Source organism: Calonectris borealis, chromosome 1, assembly GCF_964195595.1.
Source record: "Calonectris borealis chromosome 1, bCalBor7.hap1.2, whole genome shotgun sequence".
Classification (NCBI taxonomy): domain Eukaryota; kingdom Metazoa; phylum Chordata; class Aves; order Procellariiformes; family Procellariidae; genus Calonectris; species Calonectris borealis.
Window position 1 is genome coordinate 219,287,648 of NC_134312.1, and position 27,002 is coordinate 219,314,649.

General features: G+C 40.1%; 1 protein-coding gene and 1 non-coding gene across 8 annotated transcripts in view; both read left to right on the top strand.

Annotated features, from left to right (window-relative positions):
- The window catches only part of PGM2L1 (phosphoglucomutase 2 like 1), a 42,853-nt gene extending 16,752 nt beyond the window's left edge, over nucleotides 1-26,101 (top strand). For 3 of the 7 annotated variants that reach the window (XM_075140446.1, XM_075140445.1, XM_075140448.1), the window contains 13 exons: nucleotides 6,375-6,450; nucleotides 8,228-8,294; nucleotides 8,587-8,671; nucleotides 9,639-9,722; nucleotides 12,065-12,258; nucleotides 13,221-13,410; nucleotides 13,647-13,744; nucleotides 14,567-14,747; nucleotides 16,408-16,501; nucleotides 17,707-17,836; nucleotides 19,201-19,390; nucleotides 19,932-20,065; nucleotides 21,570-26,101. In XM_075140446.1, the coding sequence (XP_074996547.1) occupies nucleotides 6,375-6,450; nucleotides 8,228-8,294; nucleotides 8,587-8,671; nucleotides 9,639-9,722; nucleotides 12,065-12,258; nucleotides 13,221-13,410; nucleotides 13,647-13,744; nucleotides 14,567-14,747; nucleotides 16,408-16,501; nucleotides 17,707-17,836; nucleotides 19,201-19,390; nucleotides 19,932-20,065; nucleotides 21,570-21,672 (1,626 nt within the window). In that variant the 3' untranslated portion in view covers nucleotides 21,673-26,101. Of the gene's footprint in view, nucleotides 1-6,374; nucleotides 6,482-8,227; nucleotides 8,295-8,586; nucleotides 8,672-9,638; nucleotides 9,723-12,064; nucleotides 12,259-13,220; nucleotides 13,411-13,646; nucleotides 13,745-14,566; nucleotides 14,748-16,407; nucleotides 16,502-17,706; nucleotides 17,837-19,200; nucleotides 19,391-19,931; nucleotides 20,066-21,569 lie in introns of all 7 variants that reach the window. The other 4 variants (XR_012672102.1, XR_012672103.1, XM_075140447.1 and 1 more) reach the window with 4 other exon arrangements.
- Nucleotides 16,776-16,958, top strand: LOC142078111 (U2 spliceosomal RNA). Its single transcript, XR_012672121.1, has one exon. It is a non-coding gene; the product is annotated as a U2 spliceosomal RNA (small nuclear RNA).
- Nucleotides 26,102-27,002: the final 901 nt, after the last annotated feature.

The following is a 27,002-nucleotide window of genomic DNA, read 5'->3' on the forward strand; positions in this document are numbered from 1 at the left end:
TAGCTCTTGGCATTTTTTAAGTAGAGATGCAAGAAAGTAATTTGAGATATGAACTTTAACTCTCAAACTGCAAACCTTATGATACATACTGTATCAGAGAGGTCAATGATTCATGGTTTATTTATGATTTAATATTTGTATATTTGGGTTAGAGATATTATAGAATTATTTGCTAAGAAAATACTGTAAACAAATGTTGATCTTTTTGAGGATAGTTCTTTGAAGTTTGGAGTAGAGTATTTTGGGATGGACTTCTTGATTTGGATACAGACAGGGAGATCTTAGACATAGGTCTTGACTGCCATTTTGATAGTTGCATATTAGTGTTGTTGGAAAGTGTCTGATGGGATGGGTGTGCATGTGGGGTAAAGTTTTGACCAGGGGGGCTTTAGTCCGAACTTCCTGCTCCTCTGCCAGAGATTAGGCTCCGTTTGGGGGTGGTATTGGATGTACATTTAAAAGGGCACAAAAACTGGTACGTGGAGTTGAGGAGCTGGATAGAGGCTGCCATGGAGTCATGAATGATACCAGTGCTGTGGTGGGGAAGACTGGTGGCAGAGTCTCCTCACTTCTGACACATCTTTTCCTTGAACCATGTTTTAGGTTTTTTTGATTAGCTGTTTAAGTTGATTACAACCAGAAGTACAATTTTCTGGACTTGTTTTTTCAATATCTTTTACTCTTCTTTTTTCCTTTGATTTTGGTCTTGCATGCCAGAAGAGGGCTGGAAAATGATCAGACTCTTCTCCCTTTCCCTCCCTGCTTCTCTTTCAAGCCATGTTAATTGTTGTATATGTGTTGATTATCCAAATAAATCAACCTGTTGATTAATATAAGGCTTTATCATCTCTGCTTTTCTTCGAAGCACTGCTTTGTTCAAGGGTAGATGTTGTATTCTTTCTCAAAGAAGCTGGTCCCCTGTCGTCTCATTTCTTTCCCCACCTTTTTGATAAACACCTTGGGAAGGAACAGTTGATGTTGATCTAGTTTTTGATCGAAAGTGCTCCATGCTCCTTTTCTATATTGCTGTCTCATAGTGGGTTTGTCCTTAAATTTGCTTATTGTACAGTACCAGGGTGCTTTTCAGCTGATGCATTCCTCTACCAATTTTTCCCCAAAACAAGTAGATTAAATAACTAATCTTCACAACTAAACTTCATAAGAAATTAATTCAGAGTACATTTGAAATTGATCTGATATAATCCAGACTCTGAGCATGTGAAGGAAGAGTGTGAATTTGAACATTGATTTATCTGGGGTTGTAGTCCTGTTAAACTATCATTCCTGACTTCGATAGTCATTCTTGCATATACTTTATTATGGTAAATATTAAGCCAAAAGCAGTTGGATTCTTAATCTGCAAAATACAGCTTTCTCTCACCCCAGTGAATGTAGTGGGAGGCAAGGAAAGAGCAGTGTTGAATCCTTTTGAAAACAAATAGCATCAGTCAGAAAATGGATGTTTTGTATTTCCTTTCCTTATGAACATATAAAATACAAATGGGTTTGGACTGTGTATATTAAGTATACTTAAACATCTTATCTGTTCCCACCTTTAGTCTTGACTATTGAAAATACGATGAACTGATATATTTGTAACCATTGGAACATCAATAAAATGTTTTTTTGTTATGACAAACCTATTGAATCTTACCTACTTTATCAAGTACTTTTTTATAAATGGAGCTTCAGCCATATGATAAAAGGTGTTTTATTACATGATGTTACACGATATTAAAAATCTCTCATTTAATACTGCATACTTAAACATTTTAAAATAGTCGTCTCTTTGCAGGTTAATGCTCTGATACAAGTCCCTCAGTAGACATGACTGAACTTGTTTTCTGTTGGCTCAGGGTGAAGTGGTGTGCTTAAAACTTGGAACAGCTGGGACTTTATGAGGCTGTTTGACATACTGCTAATGTCTCACTTGTACAACTGGAGCCCAAACTTTCCGGTGAAACCAAATTCCAATAGCTGTTTATACAGGCTTTGAAAAGAATAGAAGTAAGATGTTGGAGCTCATTAGTAGCCTTTGAAACCCAGCCTTGTATCTGACTGTTTTTTCTCTTCAGTTTCGTCTTGGGTCTAACAGAAAGTCTTCTTTAGGTTTCTAACCTCTAAACTGGACACACCTTAGAATGATGCTTCCTTTAATTCTAGCCTTACTGATCTGAGTACGCCAAACTCATCTGCTACAGACACTGTAATGGTATGAACAAAACTTACTGATGTGGTACAGGTGGTCTCCACTGAGCCAGTGGGAGCGAGCTGAAGAGATTAAGAAAAAAATAGTTTAAAAACTAGTAGTTTGTTGCCAGTGATGCAATTGTTAAGAGAGTGAAGTTGCCTTAAACAAGTCCACTTGTCTTTGAAGCAGAGTAAACATCTTGATAACGCAGAGGAAGTTAATAATAGTCACTTTACTTTTTGGCCTGTGCAGTCTGAATTTGGAGTTGCTCATGCTCCGAGCGCCTGAACGTTGCATGCTGCCTTTGTTTCCAGTCTTGTGAAAGCGTGACTGAGCTTGGATCGGCTGACTGATACGCATTCTTGGCAGAAAATGAAAAGTTTCATTTTGGTCAGCAGGGAATGTGCTTGCAAGTTCAGTTTACTGGTTTCTGAAAGCAACAAGCTGGGTTTTATTCATTTGCTCCCTCTGTAGACCTTCTATTTTTAGTTGTTTATTAAAGCCATGTATCAAGTTAGAAAAAGCAATCTCTGGGAAGTGGATTAAAACTTGTTTCTGAGGTAAACCGCATCAGATTTAATCTCTTTGTTTGAGTACACTTATTTCAGAAGCTACGGACATTAACAGTTTTGCTGAGCCTAATCTGAAAATGGGCAACCGTGTCTCTCTATATTTGTCCTTACCTGCTACAGGAATAAATGGCCATTCAAAAAAGTAGACTTCAGTGCAATTAAAGTACTTCCTTCAATTAAAATAAACCTTAGTTAAGTTGCATGCTTAAGCGCATGCTGTGTTCTTCATTTGCATGATTATATTGATATCATGAAAAGTCAGATCCAGAAAGGTACAGAATATCCAGAAGTTACTTTTGACTCTGCAGAAGATTGTAGGAACGTAACCTATGCATAAAGCCTAGACTTTCCTGCTCCAGTATTGCTTCTGTCCTGCTGAACCAACTGCTTTTATTAATAGGTAAGTAACCCATCACTGACCTCCACAATGACAAAACCAGTCATCTCTCTTGATTCATCAACTAAAAATCTTTCCATCCCATTCTTGATACCGTTACTTTCCCCTCACTTCTTTTGAAATTGATCACGAGGGACTGGACATGCAAGAGGATTATTTTAAACATGGCTGTGGAAGCAGACCAGATCTGCCCATGAATTTTATATAGGGAAATCACCTGAACTGTGCAGTGGTATAAATATTTGTAATACTTTAGTTTTAGATCCACTGAGGCGGTTACACATTTGTATGCTGACACTTGCTAATAAGTTATTAATTATCACCAAGTATGTAATGGCAAGATGTTGACTTGGGTATCTTCAATTTAGAAGCAGTAGCTATCTGAGGATGAATTAGATGGGGACGCTATCAAAACCTGAGTCTTGTAAAAAGGAAATAGGAATTCTTTAAATTGAGAAACTCTTTAAAAAAAGGACTTAGCCCAAGAGGTGTTGGAGTTACTAACTGCCCTCTGAGAAAGAGAGAATGGCACCTGGAAAAAAATAGGTGTGAACTTGAGTAGAGGATTCAGATAGTGGAGAGACTCTGCATTCACTTCCTCTCACCATCGTTTTTTATTTATTTTTATTTCCTGCAGCTTTAATAAAGGTATTTGGATAGTAAACAAGTCCAGAAGGGCTGGACTAATATCAGCTGTGGGATCTTTGGCTAAGCTTAAGGTATTTTGTTCTCGTACTGCATATCGCGTTGTCTTAATTTTAAGCAAAACTTCTCCATGGCAGAAAGTAAAGACATTCCTGTTTTTATTCATTTGAAATCTTCGATCTCTGTCAAACAGTGAAGCTGGTTTAAGAGGATGCCCTAGGAAAAATCTTGCCTCACCCTTGAGGAGAGTGTTACTTAGATTGTAGTGGCACCCAATAGCTGCCAAAAATGCTCAGGCAGAAATGGCTGGGATGAGGTGCAGGGGAGAAAGCACAGAAGATCAAATCTGCCAAAAAGATCAGTATAGGCCCTTACTTTGCAACAAAAATAAATCAGTTCTTCTGTGTTTGAGGAATGAGGGCATGGAAAGCTGGGAGATGTATAAGGGTGCGGGCATTAGAGCCAAAAAGCCGGACCGGGTGTGATGGTTGTCATTGGGAAGTAAGGGGGTGGGGAAGAAACTTGATGTGCAGAATCCTGGAGGTGGCAGGGTTGCCAGAAAGTTCAAAGGAGACCCCCACTGTCAGGGAGAGCTGCTGGGGGGTAGGTGTGAAATAGGTGTGAAATCATGGGTAACGGCTTTACATTTGTAAAGAGTGGTTTGTAATGTGTTGACTTTCTGACTTTCTTATGTGGACAGGAGTATTAGTTGAACTTACCTTGATTCATGCTGCTTCTGAAAAAGTTTATTTGCCCCTGGGTTTTCTGCTTCTAACGAGTACTGGTTTGTCTAATATGGTCCTGCTTCTTCTGTAAATTTTGTCTTTTCTGTGTGTTTTTTTGATGTTTGAGGAACTAGTTCAGATAAAACTCTGCAATGTGCTCCGACCCCAAGATACCACTAGCCTAGATAAGGGATCTGTTCATCTCTCTAAATGTTGTTCAATCTGTCCTAGTCAAAGTTTTCGCCATTCCTCTCTCTTATCTCTTTACAACTGTGAATGAAAGTTCTTGGTAAGTTGTCAGGGCGGTGTGAACATGTTTGTGTATCAACACATTTCAGTTCAGTGTGAAGGTGACTTCAGCTGGCGATCATGCCATGGCACAGCTTCCAGTTCTATCAGTATTCAAAGATTTTTTATTTATTTTAAAGTTTTTCTCTCTTTGTGAATCCTTCTGTAGACACACTACATCTGCAGCTGAAATAGTTCTCCAAAGAGATGCCAGTATCCATTTGTTCGTGCTTTGAAGCACTTTCTTCGGTGGAAAGGGCAAGAACCATTAAAAAAATGGAGTTCAACTGAATTTCATGGGTAGGAGTCAGGCTAGCTTTCCAGTTGAGAGATTGCTTACTGGAGACTGAGTCAGATCCAGATAAGAACATTGCAAAGAATTGCATTTAATACTGGGGGAAAAATCTGTTTAATTCTAGTACAAAACACCCCCACTCCTATCAAGAGGAAACTTCTACCCTCATAAGAGGTAGCCTTTTCAGGATAAGCTTGGCTATGGTAAGTTCAGTGTTTGTGTTAGGGAAGGCTGCTTTCTGACTGTGGTGAGCTGTAGCCTCTGGAAACTTCTGTTATCAATAGTGCTTCTGTCTTTTTGTCTAAAACTGCTGATCCATCCTGGGTTGTTTCTGTGATGGATCTCCAGAGAGATTCTAACTGGGAGACGAATGGATGTGAAGGCCACAGGGAAGGCGAAGCTGGAACACCATGTAATGCGGTATTTCGAAGAGCACCTATCTCCTCCTGTTTTGAAAAGAAGGGGTGGCTGACTGAGAAGCTGTTTTTCTCCTGTGTATGTTTCAGTGCATATTTCTCCTCACCCTCAATGTGTTTTAAAAATTTACTCCCTTAATCTGCTTCCCTTTCTTCTCCCTACACGGGGGTCTTCTCTGATATCTTGCCATTGGAAATGTTCTGCCTTGATGTATAGAAGACAGCTTGTATTTATGTATTGTATCTGCATAGTATATAAATTGAGAATTTTAATCTGTCCACCTGGAGCAGGTCACTAGTAATTAACTTTGGTTTGAAAAAGTGGGTAAGGGTGAAGCATCCTTTTAATGCAAATTTAGAACTAACACTTTGGAAGCAGTGCTGGAAGGGTACCTGACTTGTACTGTGAACACAAGGATGAAGACTAGCACTGACTAGCGGTAGCCTTATGTTGCCTGAATGGATGGACTTTCAAAAAATGAATTTTTCTCAATTGGGTCTTTAAGAAGATGGTTTGAATGCATAAAAGCGAAGTATGGATTGAAAACAAGTGTTTGCTGCTTGAGGATTTTGCTGGCTCGAGCTTTCTGTTCATGCTGTTTGGTCACTTTTTGTTGTACTGCTTTTATTTCCCACAACTCTCTCTGTTTGCTTTCTTCCTTTCTGTGAACACTTTGGGGAAAAATAAATATGCTGCTTTTGTGAATATCGTTATTGATGTTTTTGCTGAGCTGTATTTTGTCTATTGACATTATACATCCTATGTAAAAGATCATTTTTAATGTTCATGTGTGCTGCACTAGAGCTAATTCTTCCTTACTTTTTTTCTTTTTCTTTCTTTCCAGGGGATCTACAAGTATCTTGAAAGGTGTTTTTCGGACTTTAAGCAGAGAGGCTTTGTTGTTGGATATGACACACGAGGTCAGGTGACCAGCAACTGCAGCAGTAAGAAGTATGAGTATTGATTACATTTGCAAGACTAGAAATTAAATTGTGGCTTTAAATGCATTCCGTTCTATCAGAATATTTTTGTCATGAACTGTGCACACTCTTTCCCCTCCCTTAGTCCATTTAAATAGTAATGAAGAGAGGCATGGACTAAAGCCTTTATAATACCAGTTGCCAGCAAATGTGGAGTGTAAGGCTAGTCACTTCACCAAAGAATTTACAGTCTAAATGCACAAGAACATTAGGCAGACATTAAGAAGTTGGTATGCCCGGAGAGAAATTTGAATGTAAAGGTAAATTCAGAATACTAACATCTAGCCTGAAATCGCTAAACGTTAATGCACTATTGTTAACACTGTCGTTCTTTTGTATTACGCATCTGATTTAAGCTTGCTTGGGGGAGAAGAATTCTACCTGCAGCCTACTGTAACCCAGTATTTTGGTACCCTTATGCTAGTCTGCGATCTCAGTGTATTTCTACATTGGGAATATTTTACCTGGAATGTTTAAAATGTAAACTTCCAGTGATGCCAAATTGTGCTTTTTGCAAGGCAAGAGGAGAGAGGATCTGTAAAAGAACTGCTTTCTGAATTCTGTAAGGAATCTTAATCCCTTGTCATTTGCGGAGCAAAACACATGTTGTAATGGCATGCTTTACAAAAAAGCCAACCCAGCAGCTGATTATTTTTTAGTTAATGAGTAGCTAATTATTGTAGTTAATGGAGTTATTGTATTTAATTGTTGTAACTGATGTAGGGTTTTTTTAATTTTTGTCAACATTCAATATTCTAGGGATGTAATCTTGGTATAATAGAGCACAGATTCCAAGAATTTCTCCATTCCCCTGAAGTCTGCCTCTCCACGCCTTCCTGTCTGGTCTTCAGATACGTGTGGCACATTATCCACCAGGCTTTGGCATAAGGGTTTTAAACTCGCCTGTTACACTGTGTTTGCAAGGCTGTTACCCAAATTGTCTGGATTATGCACAGTTTAAAAACGTGGAAGTGTAAGAAAAACATTCCTTTTCAGCCACACAAAGTTACAGTAGTGCTAAAATAAAATTGAACCTCCCCAAGAGTGTTTTCAACTGGATCAGCGTGCTTAGCCAGCACTATGTGAGCAGGAGCGCCCCTTCCTTTGCATCGGTTCCAGTGCCAAGGGAGATTGCAGACTGTCCGGCCGTATCCCGCAATTAAGTTGACGTAAACCATTGTGATATACAAGCAAAATTTCAGTAGCTTCAGCTACAAGCTGAGCTCTCAAACTCTTTTAAGTGGTTTCAGGTTACATTTGATAGGTGCTATAGTGAAATTCTGACTAACTGAAACTTAGACTACAGTATACTCGTCATGGGAGATAAGGAAGCAAGTATTAATGCTTGTCTGTAAAAACGAGTGAGCAGAGCAAACTTACACTATTTAATCTCTCATCTATTTTGACTCTGAGACTTCCCATTAACTGCTGAGCTGTGTGTACCTGACTTGAAAAGAACAGTTTCATATCAAAGTTACCTGAAAGAGAATGAGTTTCCCTGCTGCTTGAAAGGAAAAGTTTGTAATAAAGGCAAGGTTTAAAACCATGGATGCTGTTACTGTTTCTAAACTTTCTGGAATAAGAGCATGCTGGTTTGCAGAAGTCTATTTTAGGAATAGGTCTGCTTCATGGATATTGTCTGAAGCTGCCGAACAAGGCTGGCAAACAAGCTTTGTTGTGTGGGATACTGAATCCTTTTCCAAACCTGCTGTTGCAGACATCTGGCACTTTAAACTTTCTGGGAGGTTGGTTCTGTCCTTGAATGAAGGACAAGTGTCACACCAGTAGGTTTTGTATCTTTGTTTTTGATATCAGTGGTTTATTTACATGGTTGACTGAAGTGCCTTGCGCTCTTCAAGCAATGAATAAAAGCGCTGTCTCGGATTCTACAGCCTGAAAACTGTGTTACATTGACTGTACAAACTGTAGGGTATGACTCCTAGTGTAAGCCAAAAAACAATAGAGGGATTTAAGAAACTTCATTTTAGAAGTGAAATGAAGGTTACAGTAATGCCATATGGCTATGGGATTGTTGTGGGGCGCTGGGTTGACTGAATGTTTTCTTTTTCATGGTAGACTTGCGAAGCTCACGGCAGCAGTCCTGCTGGCTAAAGATGTACCTGTATACTTCTTTTCCACGTATGTCCCTACACCGTTTGTGGTGAGTCATCTTCTCTTTATATTGTTGGACCATGCAGTTAAGAGAGTATTTTAAAGTTTACTAAAAATGTGAACTAGCAATTTTCTTCTCAAATTCTGCTATTTAAACAGAAAAATAGAGGCTGCTTAGTACACTTGGCTCTTCAAGGAGGCTGTAACAAGAATGTTGCGGAATTTTGTGTGCAGATAGTCAACAGAATCACATTTCACCCTAGGCTGCTGTGCGAGGGCAATAGTTATTGCAGTCCAGGCTTTGCTCTATTAGTTACAGGTGAAGCATTCTGTTGGTTTATTCTGTGCTTAAACACCTGGGTGTCATAAGGATCAAAGATGATATTTGTGTGTGTGTGTGAATATATAGACATATATAGGGACTGTATGTTTTTGGACATAAGACTTACACTGCTTAGAGTGGAAGAAATAAAGGATTGCCTCTACTTTTAATATCTCAAAACCCAGAACTTTCTGTTCTAGTTACAGAAGCTTTTTCTTGCAGGGTTTTAAATCCTTATTTTGTATTCTGCAAGCTTTTCTAGTTCTGTGTATGCTGTGGATCTTGTTTGGAGGGGAGGACTGAAAGGACTGGATGCTCTTTAGCTGCAAATACCTGTAACTTGTTTTTCAACAAGCCTTTTGGTGAATTCTTTCATTCTGTTTCAACCTGTTTTTCTTGAATACTAGTGTAATCTGAGTGTAGACTTTTAGTTGGCCAGTTAACAATTGTGTTTATGTAATTGGTAAATAGAATAATGTTCCTATGCAACAGAATAGAACATGCTTTCTCTCTGTTACTAGCTACAGGAAACAGAATGATGAGCATTCATGTATAATTTTCAAATAAACTAGTGAAACATTAAGAGCCGCTTCTCCTGTAGCATCCTATTGCATAACTGTCCTAATAATATAATGTTATTTGTGCCAGCTGCAGAACTCTTGAGTAAATCAACATTTCTGGGTTTCCTTTGTAGCCCTATGCTGTTCAGCAGCTCAAAGCTGTGGCTGGTGTGATGATCACAGCATCCCACAACCGGAAGGAGGACAATGGATACAAGGTAAAGCTTGAACTTGAAGTTCGTAGCATGTCATAGCCAGTTGCTTTCCAGTAGCACCTGAGTGCCTTTGGCATTTGGCTTCTTCTGGAGTGTGCGTCTGTGTACATTAGAAGGAGAAATTATTTCACGTAACCTGAATGACACACACACTTTCTTCTGCGACTAGAACTTAAGACCACACTGCTTGTGTATCTTGAGCCCAAGTTTGTTGTGACGTTCCATAGAGTCTAATCAGCAGCTGAAGAAACGCTTAAGCAATTTATTATGTGTTCACTTCTTAGACTTAAAAATTAGTTTAAAACTAAGCTAGAATGTAAGTGAATTAGTCCACATGGTAGGTAACTGCTGAAGATGGTGATGGTTTAAGAGTTGGTTAATAAAACTTTGTAGTAGTGTGTTGTTCCCTGTACGGTTGTTTTTCTGGGCATTGAGAGAGAGGTAGGTGGCTTCATTTGGAAAGCTTGGAACAGTATAAAATCATAGAATCACGGAATGGTTTGGGTTGGAAGGGACCTTTAAAGGTCATCTAGTCCAACGCCCCTGCCGTGGGCAGGGACATCTTCCACCAGATCAGGTTGCTGAGAGCCCCGTCCAACCTGACCTTGAATGTTCCCAGGGATGGGGCATCTACCACCTCTCTGGGCAACCTGTGCCAGGGTTTCACCACCCTCATTGTAAAACATTTCTTCCTTATACCTAGTCTGAATCTCCCCTCTTTTAGTTTAAAACCATTCCCCCTTGTCCTGTCACAACAGGCCCTGCTAAAAAGTCCGTCCCCATCTTTCTTATAAGCCCCCTTTAAGCACTGAAAGGCCGCAATAAGGTCTCCCCGGAGCCTTCTCTTCTCCAGGCTGAACAACCCCAACTCTCTCAGCCTTTCTCCATAGCAGAGCTGTTCCACCCCCTGACCATTTCCGTGGCTTCCTCTGGACCCGCTCCCACAGGTCCATGTCTGTCCTGTGCTGAGGACCCCCGAGCTGGACGCAGCACTGCAGGGGGGTCTCACCAGAGCAGAGCAGAGGGGCAGAATCCCCTCCCTCGACCTCTGGCCACGCTGCTTTGGATGCAGCCCAGGACACGGTTGGCCTTTGGGCTGTGAGCGCACATTGCCGGCTCATGTCCAGCTTTTCCTCCACCAGTGCCCCCAGGTCCTTCTCGGCAGGGCTGCTCTCCATCCCTTCATCCCCAGCCTGTATGGATACCGGGGGTTGCCCTGGTGTATATTATGTATAACCATACATCATAGCAAACGCTGCTTAGTCAGTATTGTAACACAGTATTTCCTTTCTAAACTTTATAAGAATCTGAACTAAACTTTAAACTTTAACTAAACTTAGCATTCTAGAAGCTTAGTAACAGGTCAATGAGTAATGGCAATGATAGGAAGACCAGTCTTGTTCTGCACAGAAATAACTCTCGGAGGTTGTTGTACTGCACTTTTCTCCTCTATGGAGCAAGATGTAAAGTACTTCACCAGCCTTTGCTTTTGCTTAGCTGTAGCAATGAATAAGAAAATAAGCCACATCAGTTTTCCAGGTGCTTCATTTATCAAGAAGCTATTACGTTTGTGTCTTCTGATACAAAACATTTTACTTTTGTCAGGATATTGTTTTTTCTAGTCTTTCATAAGAATTGTCTTATCTTTTACTATTTCCCCTGTGAATTCAGCAACTTCTGAAGGTTTTGGATAATTTTAACCAAACTTGAGAAACCCATAGTTTTGAAGATCCTGAGTACCCATGGGTTTCATGAAAGCAGGCAGACAAGAAGAGAGAGACAGATTGGTCTGAGTAGAACTGTGAACTCAACCGTGCTCTTGGAAGGCAAACTGGCATCTAAATAATTCTTTAACAAAGACTTTTTATAGTTCAGGGTTTGATAATGTTTCCAGCTGGGAGATTACAGTTGTTCAGTGATGCAAAAACATCTACCTTGGCACACTGCTTATCTGTTTTGCCTTCATTTCAAAAACAAGTTGTGCTTCTTTTTCAAAAGGAATGCCAGACTAGTAGAAGGTAATGTTTTTCTTCTGTTACAGTTTGCACAACACTCCCAAATGTAAGTGCCCAGTTTCGGTTTCTCATGTTTTGATGATTTCAGTCATAATAGTTGAATACCAGCTTTTTTGAAAACAGGTCGTGTTGCTGAGCAGCTATCATTACATAACTGAAATCATAAACTGTGATTCCAAAAGACTTTTGAGAATCAAGCCAGTCTGATGCTAGCCTTTTCTGTACGACTTCAAGAATCAGAAAGTATGTGGAATCCTATAGCTAAAAGAATTTATCAAGCTAATAATCTTTGTAAATAAACTGTGTCTTGTTTTCCTTAAACTTAACCAGGTTTATTGGGAAAATGGAGCACAGATCACCTCTCCTCACGATAAGGAAATTATAAAGTGTATAGAAGAGTGCGTTGAACCATGGAATGGCTCTTGGAATGAGAATCTAGTAGACACCAGTCCCCTTAGACAGGATCCTCTGAAGAAAATTTGTGACTGTTACATGGAGGATCTGAAAAAGATCTGTTATCATAGGTATTGTATAAAACAAAACGTACTTAAATTATGTTTTTAAGTAAACTCTGGGTTACATGTGGAAAACTGACTGCTGACAGACAGACTTCAATAATAAAGCATGAAATGCTGCCATATATAAACATTTTTGATTTGGATATAGGGATTGGGCTGTCTTCCAGCATTTTAATAGTTTCGGACCTGCCTGTAGTGATTGTTATCGTCACAAATCAGTGACTTGATTTCTGTCTTTACGGTTCACAGAAGCTGGGTGCTCCAATCTGCCACAGACATCACTGTCTGCTTGAGGCCATTGCTCTGTGCTCTTCATGGTGGGAATAAATTTTGGTCATCTCCCTATTCTGTCTCGCCCCATCCCTTCTCTGATTAAATTAAGTTAAAAAGTGTCATTAAATTGGATGGTCACCATCATTAGGACTGAACCATACTTCTTGACAGTAAAGCCTTTGGACACTAGGCTACAGTAGAGCACCCTGATGTGAACCATTTTATGCAAATGAATAGGCTCAAAGAGTTCTGAATAAAATGCAGAAATTCAGAGTAAAGGTGAGGTGTACATGCGTGGAATAGAGGTGAGATTATTAAGTTTAAAGGCTAGGTGGGGGAGAAGACAAGAATAAAAGGAGGAGGATGAATAATGTAGGTAGAGTAGAGCCACAGTAAGATCTTCAGGGTGGTAGAAGAGCTCGAGTTTGATGCAGAAATTAACAATTCATTCTTGGGAGACTTTCAACCGATTCAGCAGAGAGTAAAATCTTATTTTCTAGGAGAAGAAGCTTTAAACCAGCAATTTCTAGTGAACTCCAAATGAGCATTTTTCACTCATTCCTCCTTTGAAATTAATGCAGAAATCAGCAGAAGAGTACAAAGTGTAATTGCATTTTCTTTTGCTTTTGCTTTCCCGCATGAAAGTAATCGTGTTAAATAACTAAAATGTTACTGAAATTCTTTTTTCCTTCCAGAGAGCTAAACATGCAAACAAATTTGAAGTTTGTTCATACCTCTTTTCACGGAGTTGGACATGACTATGTGCAGTTGGCTTTCAAAGCATTTGGCTTTCAGCCCCCCATTCCAGTACCTGAACAAAAAGATCCAGATCCAGACTTCTCTACTGTCAAATGCCCAAATCCTGAAGAAGGAGAATCTGTGCTGGTATTTTTGTTTCTACTTCATCAGATTTCTATGAGCTTTCCTCTGTTTGGATATGATACTGTGTTGAAAAACAAATCGAGGAAGAGAACAGGGAGTACCTGGCTTTCAGCTGTGTTAATACAGCGGGCAGTCCATATGAGATTTTCTTTCACTGCATGTTATATCTAAGTAGGAAGACTGTGGGTTTATTTGCTCGTGTGACTTTATTTTTTTTTCCCTTCCTCTTCTCCCACCAGGAATTGTCACTGAGGCTTGCAGAGAAAGAAAATGCTAAAGTAGTAGTGGCCACTGATCCAGATGCAGATAGATTAGCAGTGGCGGAACAGGAGGAAAAGTAAGTGATGGACCTTTTTATTTTATCTCTTTCTGGAGAAGAGGTAGTGAAAATCGTGGAATGTCCCCAGATGGTTGACAGGCACACACCTTCAACCCACTCTTTCCTGTTGTGGCTTAGCTATTCGGATATTTTTCTTACTAGCCTCATCTTTTGGTATAGCTCCACCTGAAGTAATGTATTTTAAATAAAATCAGTTCATAACTCAATTAGTTATGATTAGATTAAATACTTACCAGTGTTGCAGCAAATGGCCAAATAAAACTTAACTGAAAAGTTGAGTGGTTACTAAAGACAGTAAAACCTTGTTGTTACTGTTTTTTCAATTCTGTTAGGTAAACAAATTTCTGCCGTGGGACAGTTAGCTGTTGTGGGCTTTTTTGGTGTGGGTTTTTTGTTTGTTTGTTTTTCCCCTGCCTTCTTCATATTGAATAGAAATTACTTTTCTTCCACTAACAGGCCAAAATTCTGATCATTGTGTAAGTAACTGTCTATAATGTGCGATTGCACAGGCATTGCCTGACTGCAATGTATAGACTGCTGTACTTCTGTTTGATAAATTAAAAAGACCTAAGCTGTTTTAAAGCTGACAGTAAGGATACCTAATTGGTATCTTTGCTTGCTAACAGAGCGCACTGGCCTTGTAAATCATTGAGACGTGATAAATGTGGAGTCCTGTTAGTACGGTGGCTTTGTATAGAGCAGCTTGTCAGTAGTGTGCTCAGATTCCTGTTGTTCCAGTGACTGCAGAAAACATCTCCCCCTGAGTGGATGCTCCTGGGAAACCTGAAAGAGCTCTTCTGTTTTCTATCCTGTCTGCAGTGGCTGCTGGAAGGTGTTCACTGGCAACGAGCTAGCAGCCTTGTTTGGGTGGTGGATGTTTTCTTGCTGGAAGGAAAACTGCTCCGAAGATTCTGATGTGAAGAATGTTTACATGTTAGCGACCACAGTCTCCTCGAAAATTTTGAGGGCAATTGCACTTAAAGAGGGATTTCACTTTGAAGTAAGTGTGGTTTTTCTGATGTCATCTTGGCAGAGTAAAATCTGCTTGCCATGTTCTCCATCTAGCCCCCCCACGTATGACTTTACAAAATGGAAAATAGACAGATGACTTCCAGTCTTTTGGCTGGGAGTTTTTATGCGTCCCAACTTGCAGAGAATGCTGTTATACCTAGAGAAGCCTGATTTCAGCATCTGCAGTGTTTCTCAATGCACGTTACAGTGACTGCAGTCTGTGAGATCAACTTAGCAAAGCTGCAAGGAGGCTGTAACAGAGGAGACAAATTAAAACCTAAATTACATATTACAGAAATGCCTTTGTCTTGGTTATTTTCCTAGAGATAAATTCTTCTGTGTGAGAGAATGAAAGTGTGTGCAACTTGGTGTGTTTACTACAAAAATTGTGCTTTTTGATGGATTTGTACCAAACACTTACAGGTTACACAACGTTCCTTCAGCTGCCCAGATCACTATTAGGTTTTAAATTTGGTTTTGCTTCAAATTGTGACAGACAAAGGAACTCTTATTTTCAGATCTTTAATGTAGTTTCATCAAGGACTTGCTAAAAAAAAAAATGGGGGATGCCCCTGCAGACTGACAATTATTATTTTAGTTCCTGCATTCAAATTAAGTACTTGCTCTTATTTCTGAGGCTGTTGGGTGTTAGCCATAAGAGATGCAAGTGCTCTAAAGCTCAGCACAAACATACAAAGATCCACGTCTTGTTTAATATGTCTTAATTAAATCCACGTGCAATAGGAAAAAATATCTTGCCAAACAATGAGGAATTAAAAACGAAAATTCAAAGCAACTCTGAAAACGATTTTGAGTAACTTTCCAGATACGCTTAATAAGGTTGAATATTACTGCCTTGTAGTGAATTTCATTATCTCACTAAATACTGTTCATTTTTTTTTTTTTTTCTGGAAAAGGATACATTTGATGGAAAAAAAAGCTAGGAATTTACAGAACCCCTTGGTCTCTTCTAAAAGCTTCCCCTCTTTGTACCTTCCTTCTCTCCAAGAAAGAATGTTTCTAAGCTTTTGACTGCTTTTGCATGATTTGAAGAGCACAAGCAGTGCTCTTCCCTCCCATCGCCCAAAATCGCTGTTTATATTTCTGTAACTCTTATTTTTGGATAACTTTGTGCTGTTGTCTCATCAGATAAGTACCACGGAAGGTCTTATCTGATCTCAGAGGGAACCACAGTCTCTCAAGCATGCTTACTGCTTGATTTGACATTCATGTCCTAGTGGAGTATTCAGTAGTAAAATGCTATCCAGTGACTCTTTGCCTTAGATTCATAATCTAAACTGAAGATATGACTTGTCTAATATTTGTCTTTACTGTCCCTATTCTGTTTGTCAATTAATTAGATTTAAATTCAGGGAAATTGTTTCAGGAAAATAAGAAAAATGTCCTTAAGCTTTAGTGTTTTGACTCTGCAGCAGTCTTTCCCATTGACCCTAAAATTCAGAATACACCACCTTTTTTTTTCCTTTCTTTCTTTTGTTGGTTCTTTCTTTCTTTTTTTTTTTGAGTCTGAAGCATCCCAGAAGTGAAGGGAATAGTGGCTACACTTTTTCGACTTGAAACTAAAAAGAAAATGTGTATTTAATGCATTCTTTTTTTTTTCTTTTTTTTTTTTTCCTTCTCTGTTTCAGGAAACACTCCCTGGTTTTAAATGGATTGGAAGTAGAGTAAAAGATCTCGTAGATAATGGGAAAGAAGTTCTCTTTGCATTTGAAGAGTCTATTGGTACGTATGTTAATATCACTTTAAAATGTTGAGGACTGTGGGGGGGAAATGTGACTAAAAAGGAGTGGTCCTAGTTATGAAACAAAACACAAAAGTACTTTGTTTTTGTTCTTGTAGATACTGGCATTGGTATTTTGCTCTCATCAAATCAACTTGCCAGCTATCATAATAAATGATACATGACTCTGATTCTGGTATTGTGCTTGTGCACTTTCCTGATACAAACCTGTTCTGATACAGATTGGAAGTCCTGAGGTGCCAGAGCCAAACTGCTGTTGCTTTTTGGCCTTTTCGCTCAGATTAAGCATAGGATCTGTTCTTAATCAGTTTAATATCTTACAGGTCCTCTCTGTGAGGACTCACTATTAATGGCTGTGTGGAGCCGTGAGGTGGCTTGCTTCGGTCACGCTATCCATCGCACCAGTACTGCAGTCCCTCCAGGAGCTGTACACCATCCCCTCATGCTTCAGAACAATATGTGAGGAATCCAGACATGTGCAGGAATAGCATTAAATACCTTACGGAAGCGTGTGAATATTCCTGCTGACCTTGCCTTGAGCACTCTCACTTATCTTGGTAATCTTGCTGACACCACTTACCTATAGAGAACTGTCTAGTGAACGTTTCGGCTATAGGAATTCTCCACTTCTTAGGATGAACGGCAGCTTTCTGGGACAGCATATTCACGGGCGATATGGCATTTGAAAATGAAGCACGCACTGAGTGTGTGTCCCTGCCAGTTTCCTTCATAAAATTAAAGCGGCTTTTAAGCATAAGGAGTTAAGATCTTGCTCGTGCATCCCTTCAGAAAGAAGGCATCTTGGCAGTATCGTGGAGCGCTGGTTTATGGGTTACCATGTCTGTATCTGTATGGGTTCCTTTGATTCAAATTACTGGCAAGACTCTTTGCAGTATCGGTGTGCTTGCACAAAACAAGCAAATTTTTATGTTTAGCACTCTACTCTGAGAGATCTCCTCAGAGAGCGGATGTTATCAATTAATTGATTATAGCATGTAATCTTTCCAGCCCTATAACTCTAAGTTAATCAGATTTCTTAGAAAAGGGGAATGCATATGCAGTAATAAAACCAGCTTACATGTATCGGCCAATTTTCTTTTACAGGAGAAAGGTTAAAACTTCAATCAAGTGAATCAGTGTAATAGTATGTCAGGTTATTTTTCCACAATCAATTTTTTATTTCTAGGCTTCATGTGTGGCACATCAGTGTTGGATAAAGATGGTGTAAGCGCAGCTGTGGTCATAGCAGAAATGGCAACCTACCTGGAGAGCAAGAACCTAACGCTAGCACAGAAACTCATTGAGATATATGAAATGTAAGTTGTATTTTTCATTAGTATGTTCTACTCAGCTATTTTGGAGCTGGGATTAATCTAGTAAATATTTTTAATGTGTCCCGCAGATGTTTGCTCATTGTAAGTTGTTTTTTCTGATGCTATGATGGACTACAGTCTTCAGTATTACTGATACCACTTGAATACCACATCTCCCAAAGGAATAAAGGGGCCCTTTCTATCATGTTTCTGCAATAAACTGTTTCTGCAATTCTGCAAAGAGTAGAATTTTGCATATGGATCCACCAGGGCAAACTTTTCTCTCGTATTTGGGTCGTGCTATGTTACTTCTCTTATCTTCTGATACGTAGCTATATCTTAGTTATGGTCTGTGTGCCTCTCTTTAAACACTTAATATTTTCACTTAAACACGGTCTGGAGATTGTTGGAAGATCACATGCTCTTCTTGCAGAGATCTGTAATAGAACAGAAGTTAAAGAATGGCCTGTGTTCAAAAGCCATGGACACAATTCACGGCAATAAAATGAGGTTATGTCAGAATTAAGTCATGTGCTGTGATAAGCCCAGTTCATCAGCAGAAGCTCCTGTGCTTTAATGGAACTGGCGGCACAGTTACAGCAAATCCTATATGCCATTCTTTTCCTGCCGGCCCAGCAGAAAGATGGACTGTGGCCCTTAGAATCTTGGAACGAGGAAGCACAAGTCATGGTCAGCATTTATCTCTTTATGGCACTCAGGAGTTCTCTCTGTCATATGGAAACATATGGAAAATTCTGCACAGCTGGATTGAAAAGCTGTTAATGATAGTGATAACAGAAGGATTCACCTTCCAGTCACACTTAATTTTTTCAAGCTGCAGAGAAAGGCCTCTGTAGAATGAGAAGCGGGTGGAATATAGTGAAAAACAACTTAAATTTCAACGTGCAAACATTGTTGCTGCACCTAGTGAGTGCTTGCATTAGGTCTGATTGGGGATAGCAGTTTTAACTTGGATGAAATAATCAGTCACCTTCCTCAGAGGCTGTTGAAATAATCTGTTGTTGTGGCTGCTCATGTGGCTACAGCAGACAATTTTTGATGGTGTGGGAATGATACTGCATATTAATTTCCTGAAGGCTACCAAGGCTGCACTTAGCCAAATGGTTGGCTTTTATTTCTTTGGAACCGAAACCTTTGCTTGAATTTAAAAATAGCTTAAGATGTTCTGAGTAATGCAGTGAAATCTGCTTCAGAGTCCAAACATTTGCCTATAAATACCTGTTTCCACAGCTGTGAGAACTGCATTCTTTTTCTGTTACTGCTTTTCCAAACAGGGGCTTTCTTTAGATACCAAATGTGCAGAAAATTTCCAAATCTTGTAACTGAAAATGTTAATCTGCTTGTAGGTATGGATATCACATATCAAAGACCTCCTATTTCTTGTGCTATGATCCTCCTACTATCAAAAGGATATTTGAGAAACTTCGGAACTTCGATGCCCCTCAGTCTTATCCAAAATTTTGTGGTATTTACAATATATTACATGTACGAGATGTTACCACTGGCTATGATAGCAGCCAGCTGAATAAGAAATCGGTGAGTTATAAAGTTATTTTTGCAGTTGTTTTTGGAGAGATTGAAAGTTAAATACACCAAGAACTATGCAGAAAGACGTACTCAGTCAACTAAGATGGCAGTATAATTACCATAATCTATTAAGACTGCTTAACAACATTTACTGGGAAGAAAACTGCTTACATGTGAAATGGCTTTGTTATTGTGTTGACTGTTTTGATATAACAATGAATTAACTTTATTAGTTGAAGTGAGCTTGATGCTCCTGCAATTCTTAAGCTGTCTAGCAGGCTTCCAGATGTTGGAATTCCAATGGGAGTAAGAAGCAGTCCCGTTATCCCGAAATACCGAGTCTGATGTAGGTGGTAGGCCTGTCAGGCTGAAATGACTTGTTCTAGTCTGTTGCGTTGGCTGGTGGCTGTATACTGCAGGGGATTTCAGCATGTTTATTTAGCTTAGTATGTGCTGAATGTTGTATTTTTAAACAAACAAACAAAAAAAACCCAAAATCCCCACTTTTGTGTTAGTTGGGCTGTTCTGTAATAAAATGTTGTTTGTGTAGGTGCTGCCAGTGAGTAAAAGCAGTCAGATGATCACTTTTACCTTTCAAAATGGTTGTGTTGCCACCCTTCGGACAAGTGGAACAGAACCAAAGATCAAGTACTACGCAGAGATGTGTGCGCTGCCCGAACAGAGGTCAGTAGCAGGTCTGCATGCACACGTTGCAAGATGCCTTTGGGCTGAAAGGTCAGTGCGCAGGAATCGATTCCCTGCATGGTGGGGGATTCCTCTGCTGCCTCCTTGGAGACCTGAGCCCCAGCTGAGTGTTCCAGCCTGTTAAACTGGCTGGGGCAATGCACATTCCTGCTCATAAGGGATCCCCTCTGTAGTGGATGAGACAAAGAATTGAATTTCCTACTGAGGCAGATGCTGAAGACTTCCTCTATTAACCCAGTTCCTCAGTCACTTAGAATTAAAAAGTGACAGAGTTGTGTTGCTCTGAGTTACTGGGTGGTAACTGTCCCCTCTTGACAGCCACCTGGATTGAGCTTCTTCCAGTTTAAAAGGAAGAAATAAATGCTAGAAACATTGCCTTTAACCTAATCTTAACACAAGTGAGGGCCAGACAAGTAAGAGTAGTGGGAAGAGAAACAAAGTACCTGAGATGCTTTGATGCATCATTTGGGCTGCTGCTGCTGTTCATTCTGGTAAGTCAGAAAAATACATTGACCTTTTAATTTTAGTAATACCTATGGTTAATGGCAACTATTATCTGGGACATGAAATTGAACCAGGGAATTGTGAAAGCTTTTCAAGTCATAAAATGGTCTGTAGGAACCTCAAAAGGCACTCCTCTCCATGATAGCTTTGCAAATATTTGTCTGAGTTGCTGTTTATTTATTATTCTTAAAAGCTGAGCATCAGGAAAGTCAGTTTTGTTGCACCATTTTTGGGATTTTTTTTTTAAAAAGTGATGATCTGAAGGGCAATGATATATTGCCAGTTCCACAAATGAACAACGCAAATGTAAATAAGCCTGTTTTGCCTATTTTCCTTTAAAAACAGACTGAGTTCCTCTCCCTCCAGTGAGACTTTTGGGGTAGGAGAAGGATTATGCATTTTTAAAGGAGTGTTGCAATGCATTAGTGTTTGTGCATGTGGATGTTGTCTTTTTACTTGAATGTCTGGGCATTTAAATAGGGAAAGGTTCAGTATATCATGGTGACCTCTTGTGAGCCGTGGCACTTCGCCTGATTACTTAATCCCCCTAAGTTGCACTTCAGTCAAAATACAATCAGATGCTCTAGGTGGGCACCTGGATGCCATGTGGAGAAGAATATAGGGTATCTACCTCTTCTATTAGTAGCTCATTCTTACTTTTTAATCCATTTACAGTCTGTGTCTGACCAGTCTTGCATTGGTTTTCCAGTCGTTGGTTCTTGTGTTCTCTCTGCTAGCCTAGAACCCTCTAGTGGTGATTATTGTTTTCCTTTAATTTAATTAGATTAATTAAAATTAATATTGCAGTAGTCCCTACCGACAAGTAGCTTGTTAAAGCAAGCAGGTTGGAGTCTCTGTATGTTGATGCTGGTAGGAAACGTAACAGAGCTAGTCCATCACCATCAGATCTTGCTTTTTTGTTTTTTAATAGATGCTTGGTGTTTCTCAAACCTCTGACATGGTATTGTTCTCTTTCTAGTGACAGAACCGAGCTGGAAGAAGAACTTCAGAAGCTTATTGAAGCTTTGATTGAGAATTTTCTTGAACCTGATAAGAACGGACTGATCTGGCGCTCTGCTTAGGTCTCCTGTAACTGGTGTTCAAAGAAGTGACCGCCTGCACTGCGTCACGTGAAGCAAAGGAACCAAGAACAGCATACGTGTGCGTGTGTGTACGTGTGTTAAACGAACAGCTACAGTTTTATTCTATAAAGAAGAAGCATTCTTTTGTCAGGCTTTTCTCCTTATCCTTTTGGGATAAGGAGAGGAAGTGAGAGAAAAGGATGGAATTTATTATTAAAATTTCCTGTCCTTTTGACCAAAAGACTAATTAACCCACACAACGCAAGTGAACTGCCCTAGTGGGTTTAAGACAGCTGATCTTAGCCAGTAGATCTCGTCTTAAACTAATTTCAGGTACCCAATACCTTTTGTGTGAAAAGGTTTTGAAATGGGGTAGTCATAGTATTTGAAGGAAGTGATCACTCCAAACTGACAAAAAAGCCTGCTTCTTCCTAGCTGTTGTGCGTGAATGTAGGTATCGTTGTTACAGGTCTTAATTTCCAAAAACGTTGAAGTAGAGTTCAGTGCTTAGCATTTCTTGTTTAGGCAAGTTGTTCAATATGACATTTTTCAGCTACCTAAGTATCCTTCTGTTGTTAAAGGTGCTCTTGGTGCATTGTATCTTTCCTGTGCGTATCTTAAAATATTTACTTGACAGTGAAACAGTAGTGGCAACACATGCAGTTCTGCTTGCAGTCTGGGTTTTGAATTACATATTGCCTTTCCAAGGCTTCCAAAGGAGTAGAAACTTGTTCGTTCCTGGGTTAAATTGTCCATTCTGACTACTATAGGCTTTGTAAATGTTTTTTTGTCCCACATTCCTGAAGGGGCTTAAGCTTTTTTTTTAATAAAGCTTTCAGACATTCAGTAACTTTGTATGAAAAATCCAGTTAGTGACTTTTTTCATTTTGATGGCTTGAATTCATACTGTCTGTGTATTTAAAAAAAAAAAAAAAGGAAGAAAGTGGAAGTGAGATGCTGACACCCTTGATTTTTTTCTTTTTTTTTTTAACTAAATCTTTTTTTTATCACATCTTGTAAACAGATTTCTGTTAGAACAGCGGTTTGCAAATACTATTATTCTTTATCTGGTAGGGCAATTTTTTAACAACTTCCCATTATCTGTTTCCTACCTTTGCTTGAGCAGAAAGTGATACTGCTAATCACTTTTTTCCAAAAAAATAGACCAATACAGAAATTCTCATGTAGATATCTAGGATTTCAGAAAATAAAAGCCACGTTTTGCCACAGAAAAGCTGTGGAAGATACTTTAACTGAAACAACGCTTCAAGAAAAACCGCATATTGATTAATTGAGAATAGTACTTGTTAATGTGTGCTACTAAATTGCTAATACAAGCCTTCAGAATAAAGTCAGTGATGTTCTGGACATGTCCCTGCTATTGCTTTACAGTAATTAGATAAAAGAAATAGATAAAGCTAAACAGTTAACTTCTATATTGAAGGTTACATGAGAAGAACCTAAGATGCACTTAAAGCCGTTGTTTTGCCACTATTGTTAAATCTCTAAATTTGTCCTCCCTCTGATTATACCCTTACAGCTCGATGCCATAGGATTGCGCAGAGTGGTTTTGTATGTGTTGCATCTAGATGGCTTTAAAGAGCACCAGGGTTTCTGTGTCTGTGCAGGTGTTGGGTATTTCATGCTGACAGAAGCTTTGCACTATAACCGTGGATAAGTATTTTGCCGTATATGAATGTACATGTACTGCAGAAAGTCTGTGTTGCACAAATTCTTATTTGCCACCGATATTTATTTATTTTTTATTTTAAGAGAAAATATTTCCAAATTGTTCAGCAATTGAGTGAAATGTATCTAATGCCAAAAACCTTTTTTTTTTCTTGATTGTACATTTGACTGATGTGGTGAGGAAAATGGGTGAAAGCATTTACGCTTAGAGCACACTCATGTTATTGTACAGCGCTGGGTAGGACTCAGAAGGTGTGAAGGCATTTGCCTGCTTTGTCTTCGGTTTTCACGAAAAGGTGCAGATCTGGATCCTGACTGCACTGAATTTGAAGGCGGTCTTGCCGTTTATTCCATTGGCAGCAGATTAAAGCCTTAGGTGTTTTGGATTTTGTTTTTAAATAGTCTACTAGTAGTTCAGAAGAGAACAAGTGACTCAGAAGGTCATTTTGAACAAAGGTAAACACTGTAAAAAGCGTAGCGTGTGTGATGAGGCCAGCTGTGTGTATATTGTAGTGGTTAGTGTTAGGAGTTAGGTCTTGTGAGTTATGTTTGTGCCCCTACAAAGAGCAGGAATCCGCAATTTCCCAGAGAGATCTGCTTTATATCAGTAGGCAAGTGTTAAAAATGCAGTATGGAAGGAAATCATTATTATGTTTTCAAATCAGCATTCTTAGAAGTTGCTAACTGTTCATAGTCTAAATATCTTTGTTAAAAAACAAATAGAGGGAATTAAGTATCTGGGATTCTTCTCGTCGATAGATTTGAGCAGTAAGTTATAGACATAGTAGTGCTTTTGGAATGACAGCAACAGGCACAATGTGTTGAATGTATTTTGAGGGTATAATAACTATTGCTGTTTTTAAACTGCTGCTACCGTTGTTTTCCTACTGTATTTGGACTGTTTAATATATTTATACTGTTCCATTTGTGGAACTCCTCCTTTATCTCCTCCCTCTGATCTTGCTTCCCTTACTTCTGTTACTGTGAAGGACTGTAATTCTCTTATTTCATCGCCCTGGAACTTTGTTATAGATCGTGTTAGAGTTTGTTGGGCTTGTACACAACCTTCTTTCAGTTGTCAGATGTTCTTTACTACTTTTCAGATAAGAACAAAGGCTTTTCAGACTTGAGTAGGAAGCAGATAATAGATCAAAGTACGTTGCGGATGTTGTTTACTAGGCGCTTCCAGTTAAAATATACCTCTTCAAAGGCTGGTCTACAGCAAGTCATTGGCTTAAACTGTAATCATACAGCCAATGATTTGTTTTTAGCATTTGGTAAAATTAGGAGGGCTAGTTTTTGTCTTTTCCCTTTTTGATGTGACAGGCTAAATCTCTAAATCTACCACTCAGATATGTGGTAAAGTTGTGTTGCCATGCGCCTAGGATAGGACCTTTATAAGTACAGGACACTTGCCAGGCAAGTTTGAATGTCTATGAGACACAGCTGGTAGCCAAATTTTTTATTCTAGTTGTGATCTAGCATCCAGTCTGTAGTTTAAATAGCTTCGAGTGCTATTCATGTCTCTCCTCCTGCAACTCTAAAGATGCTTCCTGCCACGGCATGAGTGAATCATAAACTCTTGCGTGGAAGAGAAGGAGGGAGCATGTTTAAGACGGGAGAGTTTGACTGGAAGCTCCAAGTAAACTCTGGCTATATCCCACCGTAGCGTAGCCCCTGCTTCGTGCTTGCCGTCGGCGCGGTGTCCTGTTCAGATGGTGAGCCGGTTCTGCTTCGCCTCCCCTCCCCTTCGCTTGGATCCCAGGGGATGCAGCTCAAAGGAGCCAGGTTTTCCTTGGGCTCCAGGAGAACTGGGATTTGCCTGAGTAGGTCTCCTAATTTCCTTCATTTTAAACACCCAGTTCTTCCTGTTAAGGAGGGGAAATGCTTATTTGTGTCATCCACAGGCTAAATTAAGAATTAAAGTTCTATGTGTTTCTGTTTCAGACGTTGGGGTGGCTTACAACATGCAGTACACACTGCCTGGGGCTCTTACCTGCCTTGGGCACTTCTTGACTGATCTCAAGCTGTTGCTGTCTGCTTGGAGGATGCCCGCATGTTGAAATTTCTGGCGTTACTCCCTGATTTAGTGGTACTCGGGTAGCACTTTGTGTCCCTTCTTTGGCTCCTGAGGTATTGGGCATTTCAGGTTCTGTTTTATTAAAGGGAATGTGTTTGTGTGAAACTATCAGAGTAACTGAGGCAGAAGCCACAAGGTGGAATGATGGTTTCCGTCGTTTGGGGCAGGGTGGAATGTGTGCTCTGCTTTAGAAAGCACTTCTAAAAGCTTTGGAAAGCACTTGGATGTTCTCTTTAATTTTGAAACTATTATTGTCATCATTTCGTTCTGTCTTTCCCCCCCTTTTTTGCCCTCTTCTCTCCCTAAGTGAGAGAGGGGGGCTCTGCATGGTGACGCCTGGATGATCGGAGTCCATCCTGGTACCACATTCTTGGTGCACAGCACATTTTCCATCCTCTCCCGCCCTTTGTGTGCTCAAGAGTAGCTTTGTACAAGGTGATTGAAGTATCTGAAGTTGCGTTGTTCTCCTTGTCTAGAATCCTGGGGAATTCTGGATCTGTACTCTTGTTTATCCCGTGTCTGTTCTTCTATAAAACCAAGGCATATTACAAATACAGAGTGAGAATTTGCACTTTTCTGAAGTATTTCTGTGTGTATTGCTATGTGGATTTAGCCAAATGAAGTGTTATAAGTAATAAAATATTCTCTTTGTAGTAGCAATCCTTTGTTTCTTTGGTCGTCTTTAGTCAAACACTATTGCCCCAAAAATGGAGTTGGTGGATAACCGTTCCTGACTTGGTGTGGGAGGAATATTGACCGTGTGCCACTCGGATACCTAAAGCCCCAGGAACAGCAGCATTTCCTGAAGCTGTTTGGAGGCTCATCCTTCTGGTGACACTAAATGACATCTATCACGTCAAACAGCGACGCTGTTACCAAGGGACTGAGCACTGAAGCTGTCCCAGGGCAGAGCACCAAGGACCGTCAGGCTAGTTGTGACCTGAGGTCACCACTGATGCCACCAGGGAGCAGATGGGAAGAGAGCCAAGGTCAGGGGACCACGCTGGGGAGCGACCGGCCGCTGTGCGAGCCAGAGCGGGTGAACTGGTGGAGAGAGCGACTGCCAGAACGTGAGAGCGTGGGGCTGATGGGTGACACGTACATACATAATGCTGCTTCCTTCTAAGCCAGGCAGGAATCAGAGGAGGAAAGTGCCCCATGTCTACAGCTCCCCCCCTCAAGGGACGCTTCCCGGCCGTGCTTGACATCTTTCAGCTGGGGTGACACAGGGGTTGGCTTCGTCATGAACGTGGGAGAGAAAACAGACGGATAATACGACGTAGAGGGGGACTGCGCTCCCTGAAAGGTGCGAGTTCATCACAGGTATACTCTTAGGCGGGTTCAGGTGGATGTGTGGGGCCATAAGACAGGCGGGCACAAGCCAGAATGAGGAGGGGCTGGTGTTTGGAGGGAGAAGGTGCTTCAGGAAAAGCAACAGCCCGGGAGGGGGCAGGTGAGGGGAGCGGGGGGTCTGTTTGTGAGCTGGTGGTGGGGAAAAGGGGAGCGGGGGAGAGGAGCGGCCGCTGTTGCAGGCGAGCTGGGGGGGGCACTGCAGTGTCCA